Below are 26,515 nucleotides of genomic sequence, written 5' to 3'. Positions count from 1 at the left end.
GCTATTGCTATGTTAGAACACAACAGATATTGGTTCTGTGGAGCTAATATTTTCAAGATCACATTTATATTAGAGTTCTTGCCAAAACCTGGATCCAGACTGACATGCAGATTGTTAGAAGGTGTTTGAAATTCAATCCTAGATCCACATTTTGCAGATGGCCTCAATTTCTATAATAGTCTAGATCTCAGTATTCCTGAACTTTGAAAGAATCTGGATCAGCACTTTGCAGCTCAGGGCCAATCACTTAAGCATATCTACAATCAACTCCTAGAAGAATCAGACCAGTTAAGGAAGTCAGATTGTCATCTCTTGTTTTGTGTTTGTACAGTGCCTACCACATGGGTTCCTGTTACATAAACAGGTCTCTTAGGCACTATGATAACACAAATATTAATTAATATGATTAAGAAAAGTTGACTATTGCAAAAAATCTAGTTAACTCTGTTCTTAGATAAAATTGCACAACCGGTCTGACAAAGTGGTATATTTGTTTGCCCTACATATCGTATTTTAATATCATTAAAATGCTCTGTTTTGTCATCTCACTGGAGAATGGAGTATGCCCAGGCAGCAGATCAAGCATCTCCACTTCCCCTCTAAGCAGATTCAACCTGTTCTGGTTGTGCTTGCGCCTTTGTAGTCTATATTATGCAGGGTACAAAAAGCACCTGTGTCCATTTCTGCTAAGTGTAATCCTTCCATGATGTACCCCTGGCAGTAAGTGCTCTTCTACTTTGCATATCTAGAAGAGAAGATCTGAAAGGCCAGTCTCAGCCAAAGGCAACAAAATGCAGGTACTAGTGACTGAATTTCTATGAACCTCAGGTGTTGTAGTAATTTCCATAGTTCAGCAGATTTTTAACAGGGTGCATGTCCTTTTAAAAGGTCAGGGTATGTTTTAAACATTTCATTGCGCTCTGTATCCATGCGTTGCTGCACTTTTTGCTTTGACTTTCAAGTTTCTGGCGTGGCAATAATGCAGGGTCTCAGTGACTGGGCTTTAAACAGGGCTTAAATGGATAAATAGTCACTCCTGTGAAATACTTTTATTTTCTGCGTAACCTTTTGAATATGTTTTATTTTTATATAGTATCATAAATTCACATGGTACTTTACAGTCAGAGTAAGATTGAATCTGAGAGCATAATCTCAAATTACAGAAAGCTAGAAATGAGACACAGAACAACATTTAATGTAAAGAAGAGTGTGCAGAGTATTGGATGGATAAACTAGAAGGAGTCATGGTAAAAGTGGGGAAGGAGAGCAGAGTGCATGAAAGTGAAAGAATGAGATGAAAGGGAGTATTAAGAAGAAATCTATGAGGAGTAGAAGACATGTCAGTTAGTGGGCACAAGGTTATGTATGGCCTTGAAGGCAAAGACCGAAGTAGAATTTGAGATGTTAAAAACTTACGCCCAAACCATGTGAACTGCTCCATGGAGGCAGATCTCTGTGCCTACAAAGAGGGCCATTGGCTTCACAGAGTTTACCCATGCAGATTTTTCTGGACTGATGCCTCAGGCTGTAAGATAGTTGAGGCAGGATCTATGGGTTTGGGGGGTTTTCTTCTGTCTTCTACAGCAAGGGTTCTGAACCTTTTTCTTTCTGAGGCCCTTCAACATGCTATAAAAACGCCACAGCCCACCTGTACCATAACTGTTTTTCTGCATATCTAATAGATTAAAAGATTTATTAAATTGATATTTATACAGTTAAACACACACATATATAATAGGCACAAAAATAAAAAACAATATTATTTTTGTTTTATTTACTTAGTGTAAATCTGGCAGGATGCGGGCTTCGGCTTGAGGCCCAAGTGGCGGGACGAGGGCTTTGGCTCCTTAGTCTCTGCCCTGCACCCCAGTGAGTCTAGCGCTGGCCCTGAAACCTGCTTGTGGACCCCCCAGTTAAGATCTGCCATTCTACAGCACAAACCACTCTGAGCACTTACTGAAAATACGACAGGAAATAAGTGACAGAATTAAGGCAACTAGAGTGTCATGTGGTTAGAGTGGCAGGAGAGGAAAAAGACTAGCAGAAGGGCTTTGTGTAGAATGGCTGGAGTAGGGAAGCTAGAGATGAACATTGTGGTAGAGGGTTTGGGTACAAAGGTAATCTGTAGTTCTCTTAAAGCCACTGTCACACATTCCATTATTTGACTATACTACTGGAGCTTAAATTAACATTTAGCAGGGGAAATTTTGTTTCCCTTGTGTAAGGAGTTATATATTGAAGCCTTTAGGGACAGAACTGAAACAGCATCAAAAATACATTTAAAAAAATCTGATGAAGAAAATGTATACACTTAAATATAACTCCCTTAGTTGGCCTCAGTTTTAGAACACCTTCAGCAATTTTAGATAAGTCACTAGTATTATTATACATGTTTGTTAAAAAATTTTTTTTTACTTTTTGCCTTTCTTTGCTGGATCCTCAATTCCCCTTCTTCAATTAATGTAACAAATCCTGGGCTGACTGGGCTGCCATACTTTACAGTATCAAAATTACTAAGCTCTTCACTTACAAGCTTTAAAACTCGCTCTGTAGATAGATGAAAGGTTAATGCAGTAATTTCTCTGCATATTAAATCTTATATTCACTCAAAGTAGAAGTAGGAGCACAAACATTCCATGTAGCATTCACAAGCTGAACATTTGAGATAGGCTTTACAGTTGAAATACCTTATTGCATTGTGATTGCAACACCAAACACGTCAGAACTCTGAAAAAACAATGAAAACCACACACCTACTTTTTTGATAATGAGGGTCAGTAATAACTGTGAATATCAATAAGGAGGCTGTTATCAAATTGTGCTGAGAACCCTGATAATGCTTTCCTTCTGCTATCCTATATCACTTGAACCATTTTCTTTAGCACTTTGAATGGTATACTGGTTCTCATGATACCTCAAAGGATTCCTAGTTTCTGGATATTGAGAGAGTGCTCAACTCCTCCAAACTCAGCGTCCTCTGGGGGGGCAAGGAATCTATTGTCTCTCTCCCCCATGGGGACTTGAGGTGAATGGTTAGACTTTTTCTTCACTTCTCTTGAAGGGTCCTGATGGTTCTCCTCTCCCACTAGAAGATGGATGTTCTTTAGTGCCTCAGACACTGGGAGTGAAACTCAAATCTACCCAACTGCTGTCTGGCAACTACCTGTTGATAATTACTTGTTTATGTAGGCAGGAGTGCCCTGTGTACCCAAGCCAATTAAGAATTTAGTATCTATGGTTTAGAATCAGAAATCCTGAACAATAGCTATGGGTCCTCATAAAAGGTCTTCCCCCTTTGATCCCCTACATTATTTGCATATAACTATTTCCTCCATGCTAAGAATCTTCACAATATTGTAACGTTTCTCTGGCTAAGTGAATTGGACATAACTGCTTTTGAGTTAGCTGATCTTGAAGCAGCACCATCTATCATAGGCATTCCTAACGTGCCCATTACCATGGTAGAAAATTGACAAGATCAGCTGGCAGGCTTTACCACTGAAGTGACTCTTCCTCTTTTGGAAGAGGTGCTTACACAGCAACAATCCTAAGCCCCATCAGCCCTACTGCAGAGGTTGGATTTTAAGATTCATACTTTGGTCACCCATGGGGAAACACAGGATTTTACCACTATTGCTCATGAATTCTATCTACAATAGACCTTTTAGCAAGCATTTCTCACTAGGGCTATCACCACTCCCATTGTAGATAAGGCTTTCCGTGACTTCAAGGCTGAGAATTGTTAAAATTGCTTAGTGTAGACAAAGCTACAGACAGTTCTAAATTTTCAAAGCACTCTGTGTACACATCATTGATTAAAGGAAGTCCTGCATCTTTAGAAGGTGACTTGCCCAGTCCATTAGCAGTTTTTTAACATAGTAAATATGAAGGATTTATAATGTTGGAGCACAATAATGAAGACAAGTGAGTGCTCAGATAGGAGGCTATCTGTGCTGAAAAATATCAAATACCATGTTCTTGTATTGCCAAATAACCAGGTTGCCTACACAAGATTTTATAAGTGACAGATTCTAAGACTTTAAGGTCTCTTCAATTTTTCCAGTATTCTGCTTTCATTTTAAGAAAGTGTTTATAGCAAAAATACAGAGTTCACAGTGTAAATCACTGGACCTACGTTAACTCAGCCTCACAGAAAGCTTCTACATTGAAACAACAAAGGTTCACGTTTTCCTTCTTCACATCATTTACTTTCATTAACAATTACTTTAATCACCTAGTTGAGACTATTTAAATACTAAAATGAAGTATAGGCAATTTAAAAATACAGCAAAATACTCAGCTAGCATGAGAACATTGCTAAAGAAACATGGACTCTGTTGTCAATTTTTACCCATATAGTTTCCCAAACAAGTCATCTTGTCTCACTGACTCCTTGTAAGGAATTTGGGATTCTTCCTACCTCCTTTGTACTTGGAAAGTTTTACATCTATATGCCTAATTTGTATTAGTTTTTTAACTGCAGTTAAAAACTGCTGCATGGATATGGTAAGGAATGATGGTTAGAGTCTTAGTGGAACCTGCACTTTAGCATGGAGAAAAGTCTTTGTAAGTATCCTTTACTCCTGAGGGAATTCTGAGCCCCTGCAGACAGAGAATTCATGTCCCTCGCAGATTCCCTTTTCTACCTGGTAGAAAATAGATTTTGCCAGGGAAGTGCTGCAATTACTCCTTTTGCCCACCAGAGACTGCTATGGCACCAAAAGAAAAGGCAGATGGCTCTAGGCTGAGCAGCCAGCCATGGAGAGGGAGACAGCAATGGCTGCCTTTCTCACAGTGCCCTGCCCACAAGGCCAGGTGAGGAGGCACAGGACATGGGGGAGGGGAACAGACTGAGGCACATGGTGCTGCTAGGGGGTCACCTAAACTGGGATTCAGAAGGGCTAGTGGGGATCACAGGGGCTGAACGGGAGTGGAGGTTCAGGGGCACATGAGGATGTGGGCAGCAGGCTGACTGAGTGGGGTGCAGGGACGTTACCGCTGACACCCCCAAGTCTTTGCACTGCTTCTGAGAGGTGTGGGGAATACATTTCTGTATTGTAATTTAAATGAATTATTACTCAAAGTCTATATTAATATGCCTAGTAAGAAATCTATTTGTCAAAAAACATTTCTGAATATTTTTCGTTGTCTGTATTGTTACAGATACACTTGCTGACAGGTATTTTGAAATAAATTGTCAAAATAATTGAAACTGGCATGATTATATTGTGTTATTTTGACAAATAAAATATGCAGAATTTTAAAATATTGTGCACAGAATTTTTTATTTCCCCAGGAATAATCCTTGCACTGGTCAGTTTCTTAAGTCCCATCCACACTACAGTGTGGTGGAATCTTGCATAATTATTATCTGATGTACCTTGATTTAGTAACAGAGTAGTACACAAAAGACCCCTTACTTTAGATAAAGAAGAAATCTTTTTGTTCAAGCAGAACTTTTGAAGGAAAGCTGGTCTTGTGTTTAGGGTAGATTATTCCTACAATAAGAAAGTAGATCTTGTAGGACAGTGATCTCCAACCTTTTTACACATGATCACTTTTTGAATTTAAGTGCAACCCAAGATCTGCCCCACCCCTTCCCCAAGGTCCCGCTCCACTCAGTCCACCTCCCCAATCGCTTGCTCTCCCCAACCCTCACTTTCACCTGGCTGGAGTAGGAGGTTGGGATGTGGGCTCTGGGCTGGGTCCGAGGGGTTTGAAGTGTGGGAGGGGGCTCTGGGCTGAGTCTGTGGCAGGGGCTGGGATGCAGGAGGGGTGAGGGGTGCAAGTTCTGGGAGGAAGTTTGGGTGGAGGAGGGGGCTCTGGCCTGGGTCAGATTGTTGGGGTGCAGGAAGGGGTACAGGGTGCTGGCTCTGGGAGAGGGCTCAGGGCTAGAGAAGGGGGTTGGAGTGCAGGAGGGGTATGGGGTGTTGGCTCTGGGAGGAGGCTCAGCATGGAGCAGGGGGTGTACGGAATGCTGGCTCCATGAGGGGGTTCAGGGCTGGGGGTGCGGGAGAGGTGTGGGCTCGGGTGACATTTACCTTGGTCGACTACCGGTTGGCGGCACAGCAGGGCTAAGGCAGGCTCCCTCCTGCCCAGGCCCCGGGCCGCTCCCAGAAGTGGCTAGCATGCCCCTGTGGCCCCTGGCGGGGGCACATGGCTCCACACACTGCCCCTCTCTGCAGGCACCACCCCTGCAGCTCCCATTGACCTCAGTTCCCCGTTTCTGCCAGTGGGAGCTGCAGGAGCAGTGCGCGGAGACTCCTGCACCCCCCAGCGTGCTGGCTGCTTCCGGGGGCGGCGTGGAGCCTGCCTTAGCCCTGCTGCGCTGCTAGACTTTTGGCGGCAGAGGCTCCAGGATCGATTGACGGGTTGGCACATTATCCAACAACAGCGGTCACCAAGTGATATCCTGTTTATAGTGGAGGGACTGAGGCAGAGCTAGAGGCATTGATTTGTCCAGAAAGTACCCGAGTGCTGGAAAGAAGATATAAATTGATGATTTCTAAGACTGTTGTTTGTGTAACTATATCAGTATTAAGGGAAATGGTAGACTCGCCCTGGAGTCAGAAGAACAAATATCCAATAGCTAATTGTAACAAAAGGAGAGCTTTTTGTTGTTACAATATTTTGCACGTAATACATTTTAGACACACAAACACATCACTCAGAATGAAAGGGATTACAAGCAATTTTTTATATGAGAAGGGAGGCAATTGTCTGAATAAGTAAGACATAAATAATCTTAATATTCAACTAAAAAGAAATGCTAGAGAAATAATTAGAAGAGTTTTATCTGTTCCTATCCAAATACATTCTGTTTTGAAATATGTAATACAGTAACTGTTGCCATAGATTTCTGCTCTATAAGCTTAAGTTCCAAGAACTTTAATACAGCATAACTGTTTTCTCTCCACCATTTTAATTAGCTGTCTGATAATAATGAAATCTGTTTTATATACACATGAATTCAGTAAAAAAACAGAAATCTGTAAGTGTTATAGTTTTGACACAAAAATAAGAAAGAAGGCTTTGAGTTAATATATCTGTAATTCAGCTCACTATATTGCAGAACATATGTTCTCTGTTTTTTAATGAAACAAAACACGATGTGCAAAAGAACACAGTTCTGTCTGATGGTACCCAGAGAATAACATGTTATTAAAGTAATACCCAGAGCCTATGGCATTGCCCAGGGCTTAGGGGCACTCTGGCAGAGGAACAGATCTACTGAAGTGGCTGGCTATAGGTGGGTTAATGGGAAAGGTCAATTTTTGTGCATAACGGCATGTACGTTTTTGATTGGAGCTGTTGTGCTTTAAGATCTTGTTGCAGGAGCTGTTGCAATAATAAAATGCAAAGTCCTACTGATTTTGGTAATGCCTCCATAAATAGTATACACAGGATCTTCAGAACGGTAATAGGAGAGGCTTTCATTTTTGGATTTTAATGAATAAATGACATACTGTGTTTTTTTAATGCTCATAGAAGAATTTCAGAAGTTTTCATAAATAATTTTAGTGAGAATTTTCTATCTGGACCGTTATCAATATAAAATATTTGTATTCTCTGGATCACCTAATGTGCTGTATGTCTACAAACCCAGGGCCGGTGCTTCCATTTAGGCGATCTAGGCGGTCGCCTAGGGCACTAGGATTTGGGGGGGTGGCATTTTGCCACCCTCTGTGGCAATTCGGCGGCGGAGGATCCTTCCGCGCGCCTGGTCTTCGGCAGCAATTCTGCAGCGGGTCCTTCACTCGCTCCGGGACCCGCCGCCAAAGTGCCCTGAAGACCGGGAGCCGCGGAAGGAACCCCCCCGCCGCAGAATTGCCACCAACGACCGGGAGCGCAGAAGGACCCTCGCGTAGGGTGCCAAAAACCCTGGCGCCGCTCCTGTACAAACCACACAATCAAAAATTACCACTTGAGCTATTGAGTGTTTTTGTTTTGTTTTTTCCCCATCATGAAGCGCAGTGTGGACAGCATTAATTTGAGGCCTAGAGATAGCGCTCTATGACTTCCCTCTCAAACTGTGAGTCAGCACATAGTCTGCTTCCTCTCTTCTTAGAAGCTGCTGTGAAATGCCACCTGTTACACAGTCCAGTCCCTCACGTCTGCTCTCTTCATAGGAACAGACATAGACACTGTTCTTCCTATTTGTTTTATGGTTCATGAGAATGATCTTTTGGGGTGGATTGAGCTTGGTCAGTGTATACACAAAGCAGTGCATCTTCCAAGGCTGTATGTTGGTGGCGGGTATATTGGTGAGACTGGCTAACAGGGTGGAATTGAGAAAGGGAGAGGAGACGCTGATGTTGGGCTCAGTGAACTAATGCTTCTCTTCTTACTCCATGGCAGTGATCAGGACTTGGGAACCCTTCCTACCACAATAGGAATATGGGAATGGGGGCTTCTCGCCCTGGGAGGGTAGGAGTTCTAGCCCTTCTCCTGTAACTCTGCAGTGAAGAAGAGACTTTCCTGTAACTCTGGGGTAAAGAAGAGAATTTCCATCTCATGAGTTCTAAGAATCTGTAATATAATTAAAAAAAAACAAAGCCACAAACAACCACTGGCTGGGGTCCTTTTCGCCTCTCAAATGATGCATACACACAATAAATCATTACTTTTACAGTTCTAGGGCTCTACTAGCTTCTACATCCTGTACAACAGTATAAACCAGGGGTAGGCAACCTATGGCATGGGTGCCGAAGGTGGCACGCAAGCTGATTTTCAGTGGCACTCACACTGCCCAGGGCCTGGCCACTGGTCCGGGGGGGCTCTGCATTTTAATTTAATTTTAAATGAAGCTTCTTAAACATACAGCAATAGTTTAGTTATATATTATAGATTTATAGAAAGAAACCTTTTAAAAACATTAAAATGTATTACTGGCACGCGAAACCTTAAATCAGAGTGAATAGCTGAAGACTCGGCACACTACTTCTGAAAGGTTGCCAACCCCTGGTATAAACTCTCGACATAATTAGGGGTTGGTTTTTCCCTTTCAGTTTTAGGGTGTTCTGTATTAGTTATTCTTAAAACTGTGTGGACTTTTGCCCTCCGGCTGCTCAAGCAAATAAAAATCTAATAGCATAATTTCTCCCTTCATGGTGATCATTTTTGTTGTGCCCAAGGTCCTGGCAGGTGACTTGAATCTCGCAGCGGGCAGCCACCTCATTGCCTGTGATCCAGGAAAAGGCCTTCTGTGAGATTGGAAAGTTTGGAAACTGCTTGCCAAGGTGACTGACTTCCTCACCGTTTTGGAGGGAGATATGATGCGGCCAGTGGAAGCAAGGAATCCTTCTATATTCTATCTGTTGGCCACCTTCTGGTTCCTCATGGTGGCTGTTATCTGCTTGGTGATGGATCAGAGTTTAGTGCAAGGCTGCATTTCATGTTTGCAGATGATGCAGCCCTTGTGGCTCACAGTGTTGATACCCTACATCTTATTACTAAGTTCTCTGATTCATGTAAAATCTTTGGGCTAGCAATAAGCTTGAAGAAGACCTATCATGCACCAAGGCTCTTCAGAACCAGTTCCAGATATCACCTTAAATGGTACTCATCTGGATGTTGTTGCCCAATTTTGCTATGTTGACTCTACTGTTACCAGCATTGTAGCTCTTGATGCTGAGCTGACTAGAAAAATTGGCAAAGCAGCCAGGAACTTTGGTCTTTTGCAAGACAGAGCCTGGTACAATAATAAATTGTCAACTAAAGTGAAAACCTGTATTTATGAGCTATGCTTTATCCACTCTTCTATATGGCTCAGAAACATGGACAACTTGCATCAAATGTATCAAAAAACTAAACAGCTTTAATATCAAATGCTTGTGTAAAATTCTTCGAATAAAATCACAAGATAGGCTGATAAATGTGGAAGTGTTAAATTGTGCTGGTATGTCATTCATAGCAATGTTGACTAGTAAAAAAAGACTAAGGTAGTTTGGATATGTCAACCAAATGCGGGATAACAGGATCCCAAAGTGTGTGCTGTACTCTGAAGATTGCAATGGGTCTAAAAAGAGGCAGACTGCTGCATAGATTTCAGGGTGCTTACAAGGATTATTTAGTATCCTTTGGAATCTCTCTGGATGATTGGGAAATGCTGTTCTGGTTGTCGGAGTCAGCTTGTAGATGGAGTGAGGCATTGTGAGGCGGACTGGATTGAGCTTTGTGATGTTAGAGGAGGAAATAATCTGCTGCTCTGATTCAGAGCATTGCTAGTGTGCCCTACCTGAGGATGGGACTGTCACTTGTGCATTGGACTGAGCAGCCATCAAAGAATTCAGCAGCATATACACCATGCTAAGCAAAGAGAGACCATGCCAGTAGCATTTCAGTACAAGAAGGTTTTGTTTCATGCACAACACCCTTTCTGTCGTGGCCAGACGTTTAAATAAAAAAAAGTAAACTGACTCATAGAGCTGGTCAGAAGTTCTTTAATGGAAAGTTTTTCAGTCAGAGAATTTCAATTTTGATAAATTGGCAAACTTTTTGCAGAGACTTTGACAAATTTGCAATTTTTGGAAATATTTCTGGCTTCCTACCAGCTCATCCACCCGGTTCTTCAGCAGTCCAGGCTCCTAGTTTTTTCAGCAGCCGAGAGCCTACAAGCTTTGGGATCCCCAGCTCCTAAACTCCCAGGCTCCTTGGTCCTTCCATAGCTTGCCTGGCAGAGTACCATGGAATAGGTGGTCTTAGGGTTTTCAAGTCCCAACTTACAAGGTTCCTGCTCAGCCAGGGTCCCAGAGCTTTCAGGGTCTGCAGCTGTGAGGCAACCCACTGAGAGGACTGCCCAGAGTTGGGACTCCAGTCTGTTTTGAAGAGAGTTGTGAAATTTAATAAAACCAAATTTTGAAATATCTTAAATCCTCTGCAAAATTGAATTGCACAGCTCTACAAATCAGGAACTTTGGGACCAGAAAGAAATTCTGTCTTTTAAAGTAGATTAACATGGGTGTGTGAGAGAGAAGGGTGAGGGATTTACCTTTCCTTTGACATCAGCTGGGTTCAGCAGACCTTCTTGAATGAGTAGACTAGAGAACATTTGATCAAGTTGGAATTTCTGGGACAATTAATTGCTGCATCTCAGAGATTTTTATGAAATGTTTTTAATTGTGTAATTCTGAGAACCCTATATAGTGATTGATGGTTAGTCAGTCACCTTTATCCCAAAGTATGAGCACAGGATGAGAAGTGAAGGTGTTAAAGCTGTTAAATTGTGCAGTTGAATTGGACATAATTAAGAACAGATCTGAGGTTTCTTCACAATACCTGTACTGTTTCTTATGGTTGGGGGATCCTTGACTTGCAAAGCTGAGTCCTCTCGGTGAAGAAACATCAAATGGTGAATGGCTCCATTAATTGGTTTAAGCTCTAGGACTAGGTCCATTGCTGAATAACCATTTGTTAGCCAACTAATAAAACTGTGACCTGTTGCCTTTAAGGAGATGTCTCCTATTTATTTAGGTATTTAACTGTCAGTCACTTGGGGACATCAGCAGTATCCTATTATGTTATTTTCTATCAAATTTATTTTTGTATGGTTCATGTATTTGGTTTTATCACACTTTCAAGAGACTGTTTAAATGCTCAAATTTGTTTTCCCATTCCTTCATTTTAGGTGTCTGTCTGTAATGTCAGATATTTAGTCCTCAACTCGGTCATCACATGCTGGCTGCACATTTATGATATTGTATCTTTTGTTGCAGAAATAGCTTCTGCATTAAAAAATACCGTTAAAATGAAAAAAAGTACAAATGTAATGTTTCCTTAAAAATATTTGTCTTTCTTCCTGGTTCTACATTCTTAAGTTACCATTAGCCGCACCATCATAGATTGTTATTTCACCTGTTATTGTCCCTATGGTAAAATTTTCTTTGTTGAAATGCTGTCTCTGGTGCCTTCCAAACACATATAGTTCAGTTAGGACACCCTTGATAGGCTAAGTCCTCTTGGAACAATCTCACTTTCCCCTAATTATGGAGTTGTAAAGAAAATAGGAGTTATGTATTTTTTTTCAAATTTTTCCCTTCTGTACTTTTAGATTTAAGTGAAGATAGGTTAGGGAGTTCCAAATTCTTTTAAGAATCCTTATGTGAAGGCAAAACATTAGATTTGAATTGATCTTTCAAGGATACATGTTTAAACTTATTAGTCCTGGACATAATTATATATGATTTTCAGCTACTGACAGTTTTCTAATGTATACCATACTGATGATTAAAAAAAACAAACAGTGTCCCATATAATATACAAAGATGTTAAATAAATCACACAGGTTGAATCAGCAGAATAGTTTATAGCCACTCCATTGTTTACCAAATATGTGTTTCTACCAAATGAGACATATATAGTAGACAATAACATCTTCTGTTAAGCAATCTTGAATCTAAAATATGAGCAGTGTTGAAGCTTAATACCAAAGTTATAGGCACCTTAAAAAGACTATAGAGAGATTTAATTCCTCCTCTTCTCCCTCAAATTTTAGTCATTTGAAAACATTTTCATTGATACAGTTGAAAAAAAAAACAAAGAAACCTTTGTTTATCCAAAATAAGTTTAATCTCTTGATATTAATTAATTTGAAAATTTCCTTGATTATATAAAAATGCAGTTGTCCAAACTTACTCAGTATACCCTATTCCATCTGAATAATTGAGGTTTGACTCTGCAGTATGTATTTTAAATTAGATTTATGATTTAACCTGTTCCTCTATAGTTCACATTGTAGTACAGATTCAAAGGAAATCTAGTTGACAAAATGTGTAATTGAAATCACATTTATTTCATTTTGTGATTACAGATATCATGATGTTGATTAAAGCATTTTTGCAAGTGGGTATTTGCATCAACAATTTACTGTAGATAATCCCTTCTTTGAAGAAAAATCTTTAAATATAGTGTTTCTTTTTAATACAAGTCTTTGTCTAATATCAAAATAGCTATGATTTTTTTGAAATGGCTCTTCTCAGTTTAATCAGATTTCTCTGTAATAATCTCCACAGGATGGCTTGATAGTGGAAAATATGCACGACCTTCCTTACACGGTTTATGTTGGGCCAGAAATAACTGCAGCAATGTCAGTCATTAGTGCTGCAGTGAAACACACCTGCCCACGTCTCCCATTGGGTATCCAGATTCTGTGTTCTGCAAATCAACAGGCTGTAGCTGTTGCTCTTGCTGCAGGTAATAGAAATGACTCATAATTTGGTACTGGTAATTGATGTAATATTTCCTCTCTGAAACTTGTGTGCTAACATAGACACCCTCAAGAAGGAGACAGGAAGGGCACAGATCCTTCAGTACTCTCTCTCGTCTGAAAAGTCAGGAAGAGGGTTGTATAAAAGATGCCAACTTCATATTAAGAGATGATCCCTATTCATTGTCCCAGTGAGAGGCAAATAAAGATTAATTTAATCTACAATGGTTAAACATCTGATTTCAGTTATATCTTAGGATACTCTTGGTAGCTACTGTAACTATCATTTCATTTTCGTAAATGAATGAAATGAATGTTTTGATGTGGTAATTAAGAAGAAGATAGTCTTCTTCAAGTGATTGCTCATGTCCATTCAACTTAGGTGTGTGTGCTCGCCACATGCGCTGGTGCCAGAAGTTTTTCCCTCAGCAGTATCTGTAGGGGATCGGGTCTGGCATCCCCTGGCGTGGTGCGCGTGTGCCGCAACATGTAGGGCGCCACCAGTCCCCTCCACCCTCAGTTCCTTCTTGCTGCCGCTGAACTTCATGGAACTGGTGCTGCTTCAGCTAGAGTTGTTGCTTTTCGTTCAAACTCTTTTGCCTCTTTCAAATATTACTGTATATAGTTTCCCTCTAGTTTAGCTCAACCTATTTAAGTTAGAGACTTAGTAGGTCCCTAAAGGGACTTCGCCTCAGAATAGGGCATGCCCTGGTCCCCAGGATTTAAACCCTGCAATTGCTGTAAAAGGCCCATGCCCATTAGCGATCCATATAATAGTTGTTTACAGTGCTTGGGAGAAGGTCACATTAGTGATAAGCGCAAAATCTGCAAGTCCTTCAAGCCCAGGACAAAGAAGGAGCGTGACATTCGCTTGAAGGTGCTCCTGATGGAGTCTGCCCTTACCCCGATGCCGGGGAAGCACTTCGATTCTGCACCAAGCACCATGACTTCGGTGCCCAGTGCCCCGCCAGTACTGCCTATGAGCCTGCACCGGCCGCCTTCCATGGCTCCAGCCAAGAAGCCCAGGATGATGGGGTGAGGAACGTCTCTAGCTTCCCACAAGGGAAAGGACAAGTCTGGGGTGGACCAAGGCTCTGTCTTGGGAGCCTTTTCACCCCCTTCAGGATCCTGGGCCCCAGCCTAGGTTGAGTAGTGTAGCCCAGCCCGCAGCGGTGGAGGTCCTCGTCTCCTCTGGGTGCCGTCCACACTGGAGGCCCTCCAAGGAGTGCAAGACGTTATGTCCCTCCCGGTGCCACCCACTCTGGTCCCTGTGGGTCCTGGGGTAAACTCGCTTTCGGACCACCACAGTCTTCACGTTTCTGGCAGCACTCCCCGTTGCAGGGGACATCCTGCCAGCGGTCACCCTCTTGCAGCTGACACGCTTCTGACTGTGATAAGCAGAAGCTTCTTAGCCCCATCCGGTCTCCGGACTTAAGACAAGAGTAGAGAGACTTGAGGCGTGGCTTGCTGTTAACCGAGTGCATGCACCTGGAGGCATGCGCCTCCCTGCAGGAGTTTGAGTCAGCACCCAATTTCTGTGGCACCAGTACTGCTCCAGGGACAGGTTGAGGGACCAATGTTACCATTCCCCAGACTGTCGCTGATCCCTCAGAGCGGTGTCACCACGTGCAGATGCATCTAGTTCCCGATCCCGCTCCACATCCCGATACTCCTCTTTAAGTGTGAGGCATAGATCACCAGCCAGGGGCCATCGTGGATCCGCCGAGCACTGCCGGTCGCCAAGGCCCCTATCCAGACACTCCTCAAGGTCAGCCACATCCAACTTTGGGACGGGCGACTGGTACCGATCCCGACAGAGCCACCAATCAGCCCCGTCTTGGTCGCAGGGGAGCGATCACTCGGGCTCTGGCACAAGATTTCCTAGGCGTGGGAGCAAGGCTCTGACACCTACGATGCAGAATATGTGGGCAGCACTGCAGCCAGACCCGTGGCCTCAGACTCTGTGGTCAGCATAGCAGTACACATGGAACCAATAGGGGTTTACTCAGGCCACCCGCTCGGTATCTGGAGCTTCAGAGAGACCGGTTACAGCCCTCTCCCACCCACCTACAGCCCAAGAGGACTCGGGTGCAGGCACCCTGCAGGCACAGGAAGAAGTGGGCGAGTAAGCCGCTGGACCACCTATGGTTGTGGAGGGCCACTTGGTACCGGCTTCCTCCTCATCGTTGCCAGACGATAGTAAGGCCCCCTCCACTGGTGCCTCAGGATGATGCTAAGGTACATCAGGAGTTGCTAAAGAGGGTTGCCGCCAACCTGGGCCTCCAGGTGGAGGAGTTAAAGAAACCTGCAGACTCCCTGTTTAATGTTCTCTGCCCCATGGCCCTGGCCAGGGTAGCCTTGTCCCTACATGAGAGGGTCACTAAAATTACAAATGCCCTCTGGCAAACCACCTTCTCCTTGCCTCTGATCTCCAAGAGGGTATGGCACAAGTAGTTAGTGCCATCCAAGGGCCATGAGTACCTTTTATACCCACCCTGCTCCCTATTCCCTAGTGGTAGAGGCAGTCAACCACAGGGAGAGACAGGGTCAGCTGGGGGCTACCCCTAAGAATAAAGATTCCAGGAGACTGGACTTGTGCAGGTCTCTGTGGCTGCTCCTCTCTGACCTTTCCGCGGAGACTCAGCAGTCAATGCAATACCTCCCTTTTGACGGGCACACTCTGTTCGTAGAACAGATGGACATTATGCTCCATGGCCTTAAAGATTCCCATACGACCCTGAAAACACTGGTCCTCTACGTCCCTGGCCCTGCCCGCAAACAGTTTAAGCCACAGCAGCCTCAAAGTCAGGGGAACCACCCTCACCAGGAGCCTACCCACAAAAGATTCAGGGGCTACAAGAAGCACCCTGGCAACCAACCCCAGTCTACATCCCAGACGGGCTCAATCTGCAGTAAGCTGATGGGCATGCACCTGTTTTGAGGGTACACCCTTGGGTGACCTACCAGACTTTCCCCAGATCCTTCCTCCCTTCTGTTTGCTAATCACCTTTTTTCCTTCCTCCCTGCATGGCATCTATAACATTGGACCGATGGGTCCTCAATACGGTGGCCCAGGGTTACACCCTTCAGTTACTTTCTACCCCCCCTTCCCACCCACCCCTCCCCGTCCCTCTTCAGGGACCCGTCTCATGAGAATCTTCTTGTGCAGGAGGTGGAGGGTCTACTGCAGCTGGGTGTGGTGGAGGTAGTTCCTGTGGAGTACAGGAACATGGGGTTCTATTCCTGATACTTTTTAATCCCCAAAGCCAATGGCTGTCTGCGGGGCTTGAACCTCAGCTTAGCGAAACTGAAGTTCCTCATGGTCTCCATGGCTTCCATCATCCCCTCCCTGGATCCAGGAGACTGGTATGCCGCCCTCGATCTGAAAGATGCATACTTCCACATTGCTATCTTTGAGGGACACAGATTCTTCCTCCGGTTCACGGTAGGTCCCAACCACTATCAGGTTGCAGTCCTCCCGTTTGGCCTAGCGGTAGCACCATGAGTATTTACCAAGTGCATGTCGGTGGTGACGGCTTACCTCAGACATCGGGGTATCCAGATCTACCTGTACCTTGATGACTGGCTCGTCAAGGGCAACTCTAGGACCAAGGAGACATTGCGGTGCTGCTAGCCAAGTGTAGTCATCTCGGCTTGTTGATGAACGACAAAATATTCATGTTAGTTCCGGTACAGAGGATAGGGTTCATCAGAGCAGTGCTCTACTCGACCTGTGCCAGGGCATTCCTGTCGCTGGAAAGATTCAGGGTACCAGACCTCATCGTGGAAATCTGTGTTTTCCCTGACCACGGCCAGGGTTTGCCTCCTCATACTAGGTCACATGGCGACGTGTGCATATGTGGTGCACCAAACCAGGCTCCGGATGTGACCCCTTACGCAATGGCTAGCGACAGTCTACTCCCAGTCCAGGGACCATCTGGAGAAGGTTTTCAGCATCCCTGCGACAGTACTTACCTCACTGCGATGGCGGACTGGCCCCGGGAAAGTCCTGGAAGGCGTTCCCATCGTCAGCACTCCTCACTCAGTCGAGTTGGTTTCGGACGCCTCAGACCTCACATGCGAGGTGCACCTACATATAAACATCAAAGAGCTATGGGTGGTGCATAGAGCATGCGCAGTCTTCCGGCCTCACCTGTCGGACAGAGTGCTCAAAGTCCTCGCAGACAACATGGCCTTGATGTTCTACATCAGCAGGCAAAGGGAAGCGCAATCCTCGGCCCTTTGCCAAGAGGCACTCCATCTCTGGGACTTCTGCATCGACCACGGAATCCATCTAGAGGCTTGTCACCTTCCAGGGGCCAGGAACACGCAGGCAGATCGCCTAAGCAGGGACTTCTCTCACCATGAGTGAGTGCTTCACCCGAAGGTAGCCAGCATGATTTTCCAGAGGTGGGGAACTCCCCGGGTGGATTTGTTCACTACCAGGCAGAACGGAAAGTGGCACAGGTTTTGCTTTAGATGGGGTCTGGGCAAGGGCTTCCTCTCTGATGCCTTCCTCCTGCCGTGGTCAGGAAGCCTGATGTATGCTGTCAGGGTTCTTTCTCCACTCTGAACTCTAGGGTACAGATGTGGGAACCAGAATGAAAGACCCCGTAAGCTTATTTTTACCAGTTTAGGTTAAAAACTCCCCAAGGCACAATTTCTCTCTTATACCTTGGATTAAGTAACGCTGCCACCACCAAGTGATTTAAACAAACATTTAGGGAGGATCACTTGGAGCTCTACCTTCCCCAAATATCTCCCTAAGCCCCAACACCCCTTTTCCTGGGCAGGCTTGAAATAATCCTCCAATCCCCTACATCCCTTTTCCTGGGAAGGCTTGAGAATAATATCCTCACCAATTGGTACAGGTGAACACAGACCTAAACCCTTGAATCTTAAACCAATGAAGAATCAATCAGGTTCTTAAAAGAAGAATTTTAATTAAAGAAAAGGCAAAAGAATTACCTGCGTAAAATCGGGATGGTAAGTACTTTACAGAATAACAAAAGGCTCAAGAACACAGAGGATCTCCCCTTTAGGCAAAACCTTAAAGTTACAAAAACAGGCATAAACCTCCCTCTTACACAAAGGAAAACACAAGCCAAAATAAAAGTAAATTAACACATTTCCTTGCTAAATATTTACTAACTTTATAGGAGCTGGATTGCTTGCTTCCTTGATCTGTGTCCAGCAAAAGCCCACAGAACAGACAGACAAAGCCTGTTCCCCCCGCCTCCGATTTGAAAGTATCTTGTCCCCTCACTGGTCCTTTTGGTCAGGTGTCAGATAGGTTACCTGAGCATCTTAACCCCTTACAGGGTAAAGAGGGATTTTATGCTACCCTTAGCTGTATATTTATGACATATGCGTTTCCTCTGATTCCTCTCATCAGCAAGGTCGTAGTGAAAATCAAGAGGGACAAGGCACAGCTTGTCATGATTGCCCCGCCGTGGCCTCACCAGCACTGGTTTGGGACACTGTCAAGGTTGTCAGTGATCCCTCCATGGGCAATGTCAAAATGACCGGACCTGCTGTGACAGGATCATGGCCGACTTTTGCACCTTAACCTCACGTCCCTCCACCTCTTGGCGTGGATGTTGCATGGCTGAACCCGGATGAACGGGCCTGTTCGGACAGGGTCAAGAAGGTCCTCGAGAGTAGAAAGCCCTGGACTAGGCAGATATATCTGGCATAGTGGGTGAGATTCTCCTGCTGGGAGGCTGAGCGATGCATTTCCCTTTCGCATTCTTCAGTGCAGTCAATCTTGGACTTCATTTAAGGAACCAGGGCTTAGCGCACTGCTCTGTCAGGATGCACCTGGCAGCCATTTCGCCCTTTCATCCGCCAATCCAGGGGCAGACTGTGTTCTCCCCTGACATGATGGTCAGGTTCCTTAGAGGCCTCAAGAGGTTCGTTCCTCAAGTCCAGTCCCTAGTCCCACAGTGAGATCTCAACTTGGTTCTGTCCAGGCTCATGGGCCCACCCTGTGAGTCTTTGGCCTCATGCTCTCTCTCTCACCTATTACAGAAGGCAGCTTTCCCGGTGGTGGTAATGTCGGCGAGGCGAGTCTCCAAGTTGCGAGCCCTGACCTCAGAACTAGCGTACATGGTCTTCTGTAAGGACAGGGTCCAGTTCCGGCCCCACCCAGCCTTTCTTCCCAAAGTGGTGTCTGCTCTCCTCCACATGAGCCAGGACATCTTTCTTCTGGTCTTCTGTCTTAAGCCCCATGAGACTAGTGAAGAGAGTCACCTTCACGCTTTGAACATAGGAAGGGCTCTGGCTTTCTACCTAGATTGGACAAAGCCTTTCCGTAAATCGACTTAACTTTTCCTCTCTACAGCTGTTAGGATGAAGGGCCTCCCAATGTTCACGCAAAGGATTTCTAACTGAATCACCTCTTGCATTTGGACCTGCTACAAGTTAGCAGGAGTCCTATCGCCGCCAGTTGTGAGAGCCCACTCGACTACAGCGCAGGCATTCTCAGCGGCCTTCCTGGCACACCTCCTGATCCAGGACATCTGTCGAGCCGCAACATAGTCCTTGGTACACACATTCGTGGCTCACTGTGCCATCATGCAGCAGGCCAGGGATGATGCTGGTTTGGCAGAGCTGTATTGCAATCTACATGTCCCTGAACTCCTTACCTGCCTCCCTGGGTACTGCTGGGAGTCACCTAAGCTGAATGGACATGAGCAATCACTCGAAGAAAAAAAGACAGTTACCTTTTTCCGTAACTGGTGTTCTTCGAAATGTGTTGCTCATGATTGTTCCAGAATGTGCCCTCCTTCCCCACGAACGGAGTTTCCGTCTAGAAGGAACTGAAGGTGGTGGTGGCCGACAGTGCCCTATATGCCACAGTATATGCGCACCACTCCAGGAGGCACCAGAGCTGGTCACCTACGGATACTGCTGAGGGAAAAACTTCCGACACCAGTGCATGTGGCGAGCACAAACACCTAAGTTGAATGGACATGAGCAACACATCTTGAAGAACTGTCTTTACTCTTAACCAAAATATTAAGCAATTTAAATTGTGCTTAGAAAAGTTAAATATAAATTCAACTTCCCTTGCTACATGAATCCTATAAGAAACAGCAAGGCTAGCAAAGATTGTACTGTCTATTCCTCCCTGCTGCAAGTTTGGTTAAAACAATTTGTGTTCCCCATGTTTGTTTCTTGGTTTAAAGCTGATGGCTGAATTAACACTGAAAGCTTGCATTTCCTATCATTACCTTTAAGTAGTGACAAACAAATCTCAGGTTATATTGGCATGCTCTTTTCTAGCTTGCAAGTATATTTTCCATGATCTATTTTATCTTCTTGCATTGTGGTATTGCCTTTTTCTTCCATGCTTCACAACGCACTCTGTTGCAGGTAAGTTCTCTGGCTTCTTTGAACCACCGTAGTCTTTTAGCTACAGAGTCATGGTGAGTGGAGAGCAGATGCATCTTCTTATAATATCATACCATTTAAATGGTTGTTTTTACCAGCTTTTGTTTCTAATGCTTTTGTAATATTTTAGAAACTTTCCCCTAATGATTTTATCCTTTTTGTTGAGAAAACTCTTTTCTTTTCTCCCTGTATTTTGAATGGAGTTCATCTAAGTATCATTGTTTTAATTTTAATACGAATGACAGCAACTTTGATTACTAAGATTCTTGTCATATCGGAATATTTTTGTTGGTGATTGAGCTTCTCTGATTTTTTTTTTTTTTTAAGTTCAACTCTGGAAATAATGTCTACTGCTGCAGAGCCAGGCAGGCACGTACCATTCCATGTCAATGAATTGTGTGCATACAAAAATATGCGCACGCACTTTTCTTTGATGCATTTAAAATCACAGGACTCACATGTAAAGGACCATTTAAACTGCTCTAACTGGTGGGTGGCATGTGCATTTACCCAGATTGCCTATGCAATAGCAGTATATTCACATATTTTTGCATGTATAGTTCCAAAAACCTGGCACTTTCTTTTGCAAGACCGACAAAATTAAAAGATGTTTATTTTAACTTTGTGGTTTAAAAAAAATTAAAAACACTATTCAAAAAATGTAGATTTGTCGATTAGAGTGACAGCTGTAATTTGGTTGAATTTTTCTCTGAAAATCTTAATAGTCTGTTTTTAAGGGAGTTTTTATTAATAGAAGTGTTTTGAACTGTGATTTATTTTTAACATTTTAAAAACTGAAAACTGAATTTTTTCTGTTGATCTTGTTGGTAAACTAGAAAGCTTAATCCATTTTCATTGCTGCCCTAAAGCCTATAGGAAAAGCCATGGCTGCAATAAAAATTAACTAATAAAATCCCATTCTCTTCTAATTTTTAGATACAGTTTCCATGTAAGGATACTTGATGTGCTTAAGTGCTTGCAAACACATCAGTTTATTGTATTTCAAAAAACCTGAACCGAATGCTTTAAGTTAACTGGGGTTCATTTAGGGACATGTTGCAGTACCAAAAGGAGAATATATTGAAGGAGCAATGTATTTCTACAACTTCTTAGTCATTATTAATGAGGGAGAGAATTCCTGAAGGTACTGTTAGAGTTTTGCACATCTCTGCTGCTGTTCTGCACTACTTGCTCTGTAACTGGGGGACTGGAGCTCTGAAGAACCTGTGTTTAATGCATTTCATTCAACTACTGCAAAAATGATTGTCTCAAGCTCCATGAACAGGAAAGCAAGAAGAAAGAGGGAATCACTGTAATCTGAAGAGCCCCTTTCAACAACTCTTCATTTAAGTGAATGTTGCTTTGTAGATACCACATCTTTGATAAGTATTTCTGTAGTGATACAGTAGTGACTTGATTGTGTAATGCTGAAGTTTTAATGGTGAATAGAGGTGACTATTAATAAACAGAGCACCGCACATTTTAGTCTTTGTTACAAAAATACTTAAAGATGTGGTACTTGAAAAAGCAGATGCAGCAGTAGCAACATCTCCTGCTATTATGCAGCCATTTCATTCCCTTTGGGGAATGTGTCTGTCTTCTCTCTGTCAGTAATAATACCTTTGAACAGAATTGTGCTGGAAACCAGCAGTTGGCTTCTTGGTGCATACAGTGGCATTACTGCCCTTCACCTCCCAGGAATATATATATAATTTTATTTTTATTTTTTTTTGAGAAAGTGGGAGGAAATCAGAAGTACCAGCACTTTGTCACTCACACAAACATTTTGGATGTAGGTGAGGAATGAAGCGGAGATGAACTGCTCAATTTCCCCCCAATATTTTAACTCAAAGGAATTCTCGGATAAATCTGACATTGACAGTCATATGGTGCTACGTTTAAGAAAGTTAAAGGAAGGCACCTCTTCCCTTTTTTTATTGTGTAAGAGTAATGGTTACAGAAAGGAACATGGACTAAAAGAAAAAAACCTATCATAAATACACCCACTTGGTGGAACTTGGTTTCTTTACAGACCTATATATTTATTAATTCTACAGCTCTGTAAAAGAGAGATCAAGGTGCATGACGACATGCATCAGTTTCAAGCAGCCTCAAGAAAATGCAATGCAGTCCGCTGATTATGCAGAAAACAATAATGGTTAGGTAAATAACTGTGGACATCAGACATGCCAAACCCGTGGAAAAAAATGCAGAAATTGGGCTTGTTTTTGGTTTAATTGGCTTGTGAGTTGCTTGTTGGCTAGTTTTTGGCTTGTAGCCTGTGGCCTTTTTTTTTTTTTTTTTAAATCGGCTTCCGGCAGAGAGGGGCAAGCAGGGGCCAGTGAGGGGGTGGGAGTGAGGAAGAGAGCCAGGGATGCACAGTGGGCCCACCACAGTCCCAAACTATACACCAGGGGGATCTAGTCACATAGAGTGTTGTGGTTCTTAGGGATTGACTTGTTTTGGTCTTGTTTTGAAATGGAATTAGCTTGATTTTGGACTTATGTGGAAGTCGAGGTGCTTATTTATCACATGAAAGTTGGCAGCTGTGGTGAAAATCTGTTCTAAGAGGTCTCTGGAAAAATAACTGTAGTAGCAAAAGAAACTGCTGTGTACTTCTATATGGAGTTGATAGTGCCACCTATAGCTAAGATTCTTGTTACAGGACCCTGTTCTCAGTTTCTTAAAATTTCCCAAACTTAAACCCTTCAGGCTGAAATTTTCTATGCCGGGCAGTTACTTCAGGCTGAATTGTTTTGGAAAGTTTCAGCAAAAATGATTGAACTATTTCCAAGAATGAGACTAGAAAAATACATTTTTGCCATATTAACAAATTAGTTTTAAGAGTGTCTTTTTAGATGTTCTAGCATCTATACTTTGGAGCAGGGACTACCTTGTTAGGGGGGGTCTCCATGGTATCAGGAATGTGCTTTTCACTGTTTCTGTGAAAAACTGCCCTAATAAGACCAATTTATTGGCTTCTTTAAAAAAAAAATTGCAGTTTGCACATGCTCAGTAGAGAGTTGTTAGTTTCACTGCTAAATTCTATGAAGATTATGTCTGTAGTGAGCATGCTCCAACCCTTCTCAAGAGTTTATGATCAGAGTGCATGTGTGCCATCTAGAGTGTCCAGATAGCAAGTGTAAAAAATCAGGATGGGGGTAATAGGTGCCTATTTAAGAAAAAGCCCCAAAAATCAGGACTGTCCCTATAAAATCTAGTCACCCTTATGCCATCCTCAGAGAGTGACTAAGCATGGGGCCGGAGGGACTGAAGGAATTTCCCACATTTGCTCTTCCGGACCACTCTGGCACTGAGCACCAAAACTGAAAGCAAGTAAACTGTCTTTCCTGTGCCCTCAGTGCCTCCCTGCTGGTGCCCAGGGAGTGGGGAGAAGGATGAAGAATTGGCTATGGCTTGCAGGAGTTAACAGATGGGGAGAAGCAGAGGGCAGAGACAGTTGCTGGAAAGTAGTGAGGGAGAGCACAGAGTGATAGGAGTTGGGAAGAGCAGAGGATGGGGAGGAGTTGGATAAAAGCAGAGTGGTGAAAAGACACCCACTGCTTCATTGTGTGTGTGTGTGTGTGTGTCTTCCTACTTTATTTTCCACTGCATGCATCTGATGAAGTGGGCTGTAGCCCAAGAAAGCTTATGATCAAATACATTTGTTAGTCTCTAAGGTGCCACAAGTACTCCTAGTCTGTATCCGCAAAAAGAACAATAAAGTGATTGCTTGACTTCTTCACTTTGTTTTAACATAGAATTTTTTTAAAATGTAAAATAGTAATATCTGTAAACAAACAACATAGACAGTAATACTTGGAGATAATACAATGTTGTGTAGTTCTCTCTTCATTTTCTTGTTTGGAGGATATCTTTATATCCAATGCATTTTCACATCAAAAACACAGCCTTGTAAGAGTTGATTTTAATACCCTCATCAGAACATCACGTCATCTACATTCTGTTCTGTTTTTATTAAACTTAAAATGCTCTTTGTGGAGAAACAAACAACTTCTGTGTCTGAATTTGTTTGCTACAGTTAGTTCTCAATTGGTTCATTATTAACAGGTGTACCATGTATTCCTACCATGTTTTCCTGTTTGTAGATCCTGATATAATTAACTACATCTGTTTGAGGCTTACATGGAATGATGCATATAATCAGCTCTCAGGAACATTTGTGGAGGAGACAAAAATACATGTATTATTGCCTCTTACTGATCAGCAAGCATCACTGGATATCTTTTTGTATGTGCTTAGGAAGGTTCAGTATATGTTTGGAGCAGCATGCTGTCAACCTTTTCTAGATGGGCAGTGTGCCTGGTTTCTTATTTCAGATATGTACCAATATCTGCTAGATTCCATAAGCCAGTGCTGTTCTTTGCTGTTGTGCTGTTCCTCATAGCATGGTTCATAACTAGGGTTTTCTTTGCAAATTTACCAAAGAAACACCAAACATTTTTCAAAATGGAGCAGTAGCCATATCGGAGAGGAGGCCAGGCTCTTACTGTTAGCTAGAGGAACGATCAAAATAGAGCCAACAATCTGAATTTACAACACACTTATTATCTTTTTTTACTGGGCTGGTGAAATATACTCCTCTCCCCTAATATTAATCAAGATTTTAGCATTTGTGAAAGAGATGCTTGGTCAGCATGCTGACAACACTAAACTGTTAAACAAACTGAGTCATCACTGTTACCAGAAGGCAGTGCTTAGAAGAAATAAATGTGGATTAAAACAGCTGACTCATGATTAATCCAGGGAAGATTAAATTAATGCTGCAAAGGATGAAGGAAACAGTTTGAGAAGCTGCTGGAATATTGACATTGTCCTCTGCTGACAGTATCTGCCACTCATCATCCAGGAAGTATAGAGTCTTATTTTGGACTCTTCACTGTTTAAAACATGCAGTTTGCGAAAGGTACTGTCCTCTTTCACCTTCGTCTAGCCAGGAAATTGCCCTTTCCCATCTGATGAGCATGGTGCCTCTGAAGTTTGTGCAGTCATCACTGCAGAGATAGACAGCAGCAACTCATTCGACTTGGGGTGAAATTCACACACAAATGTCAATTTGCATAATAAGCAACTGGTAGTTTATTAAGCAAACCAATCATTGACTGATCCGTAGACATTTCCAGAGGCAATTCCAAGGCCTAGTCCTTATCTTTATGGCCTTTAATAGGCTGGGGCCTCACTGTTTTTAAGACTGTCTTTTTCGCTGCAACTCAACATGACTGCTTACTGCACAAGGATGATGTAGTTGATAGAACCCAGGGTGAGTCTCCGAGGGGCTGGGGACAACATTCTCGGTGTCGGATCCCTTCTGTGAAACTCCTGACCACAAGAGATGAGATTGAACCTGACAGTTTTAAGAAGACAAAACAGAAAGCAATGTCATTTAGCCGTTTTGTGCCTCAGTTCCCAATTTGTAAAATGGGGATGGGACAAAGTGCTCTGCCAACCACTGGATAGCACCACCTCCTGGCAGTTCTGGGGATTAGCTTGGTCAGGCCAACACCCCTTCCAGCGGTTATACCCAGTTAGCTTCTCCTCTGCAGTTCCTCTCTTGCTCTCAGGAACCACAGCTGTCCTGACTTAGCCCTCCAGCCACGTCACTATCCTGGTTTCCCTTTCAGGTGGATGAATCAAGGGTCCTGCTCTCCAGCAATCTCAAGCAGTCTTCTGTTTCATTTCCTCACAGTGCCACTACTGCAGTAGCTGGCAAAGGAACCCAGGCCCACCCTCTAGTTCAGGTTTGGCTCAGGTTCCCTCTACACAGCAGCTGAAGTCCAGTCCCTGTATCTTACTGTTTTTCCCTGAGATGCTTCTATATCCCCTGGCCTTCCCCACTTCTCTGGGTTTGCCAGTCTCCTCACTCCCTCCTCCCAGGGAATAACTAGGCAACTTGCT

The 26,515-nt window shown here is 43.3% G+C and overlaps 1 protein-coding gene across 1 annotated transcript in view; it reads left to right on the top strand.

Annotated features, from left to right (window-relative positions):
- Positions 1-26,515, top strand: part of LOC115660169 (uncharacterized protein F13E9.13, mitochondrial-like) — a 52,903-nt gene that overhangs the window by 2,643 nt on the left and 23,745 nt on the right. The window contains exon 4 of the mRNA XM_030581228.1: positions 13,011-13,191. Coding sequence (XP_030437088.1) covers positions 13,011-13,191 — 181 coding nt within the window. The remainder of the gene's footprint in view (positions 1-13,010; positions 13,192-26,515) is intronic.

Source organism: Gopherus evgoodei, chromosome 12 (assembly GCF_007399415.2).
Source record: "Gopherus evgoodei ecotype Sinaloan lineage chromosome 12, rGopEvg1_v1.p, whole genome shotgun sequence".
NCBI lineage: Eukaryota > Metazoa > Chordata > Testudines > Testudinidae > Gopherus > Gopherus evgoodei.
Note: the sequence above shows the minus strand (reverse complement) of the source record. Positions and strands in the feature narration are given on the sequence as shown.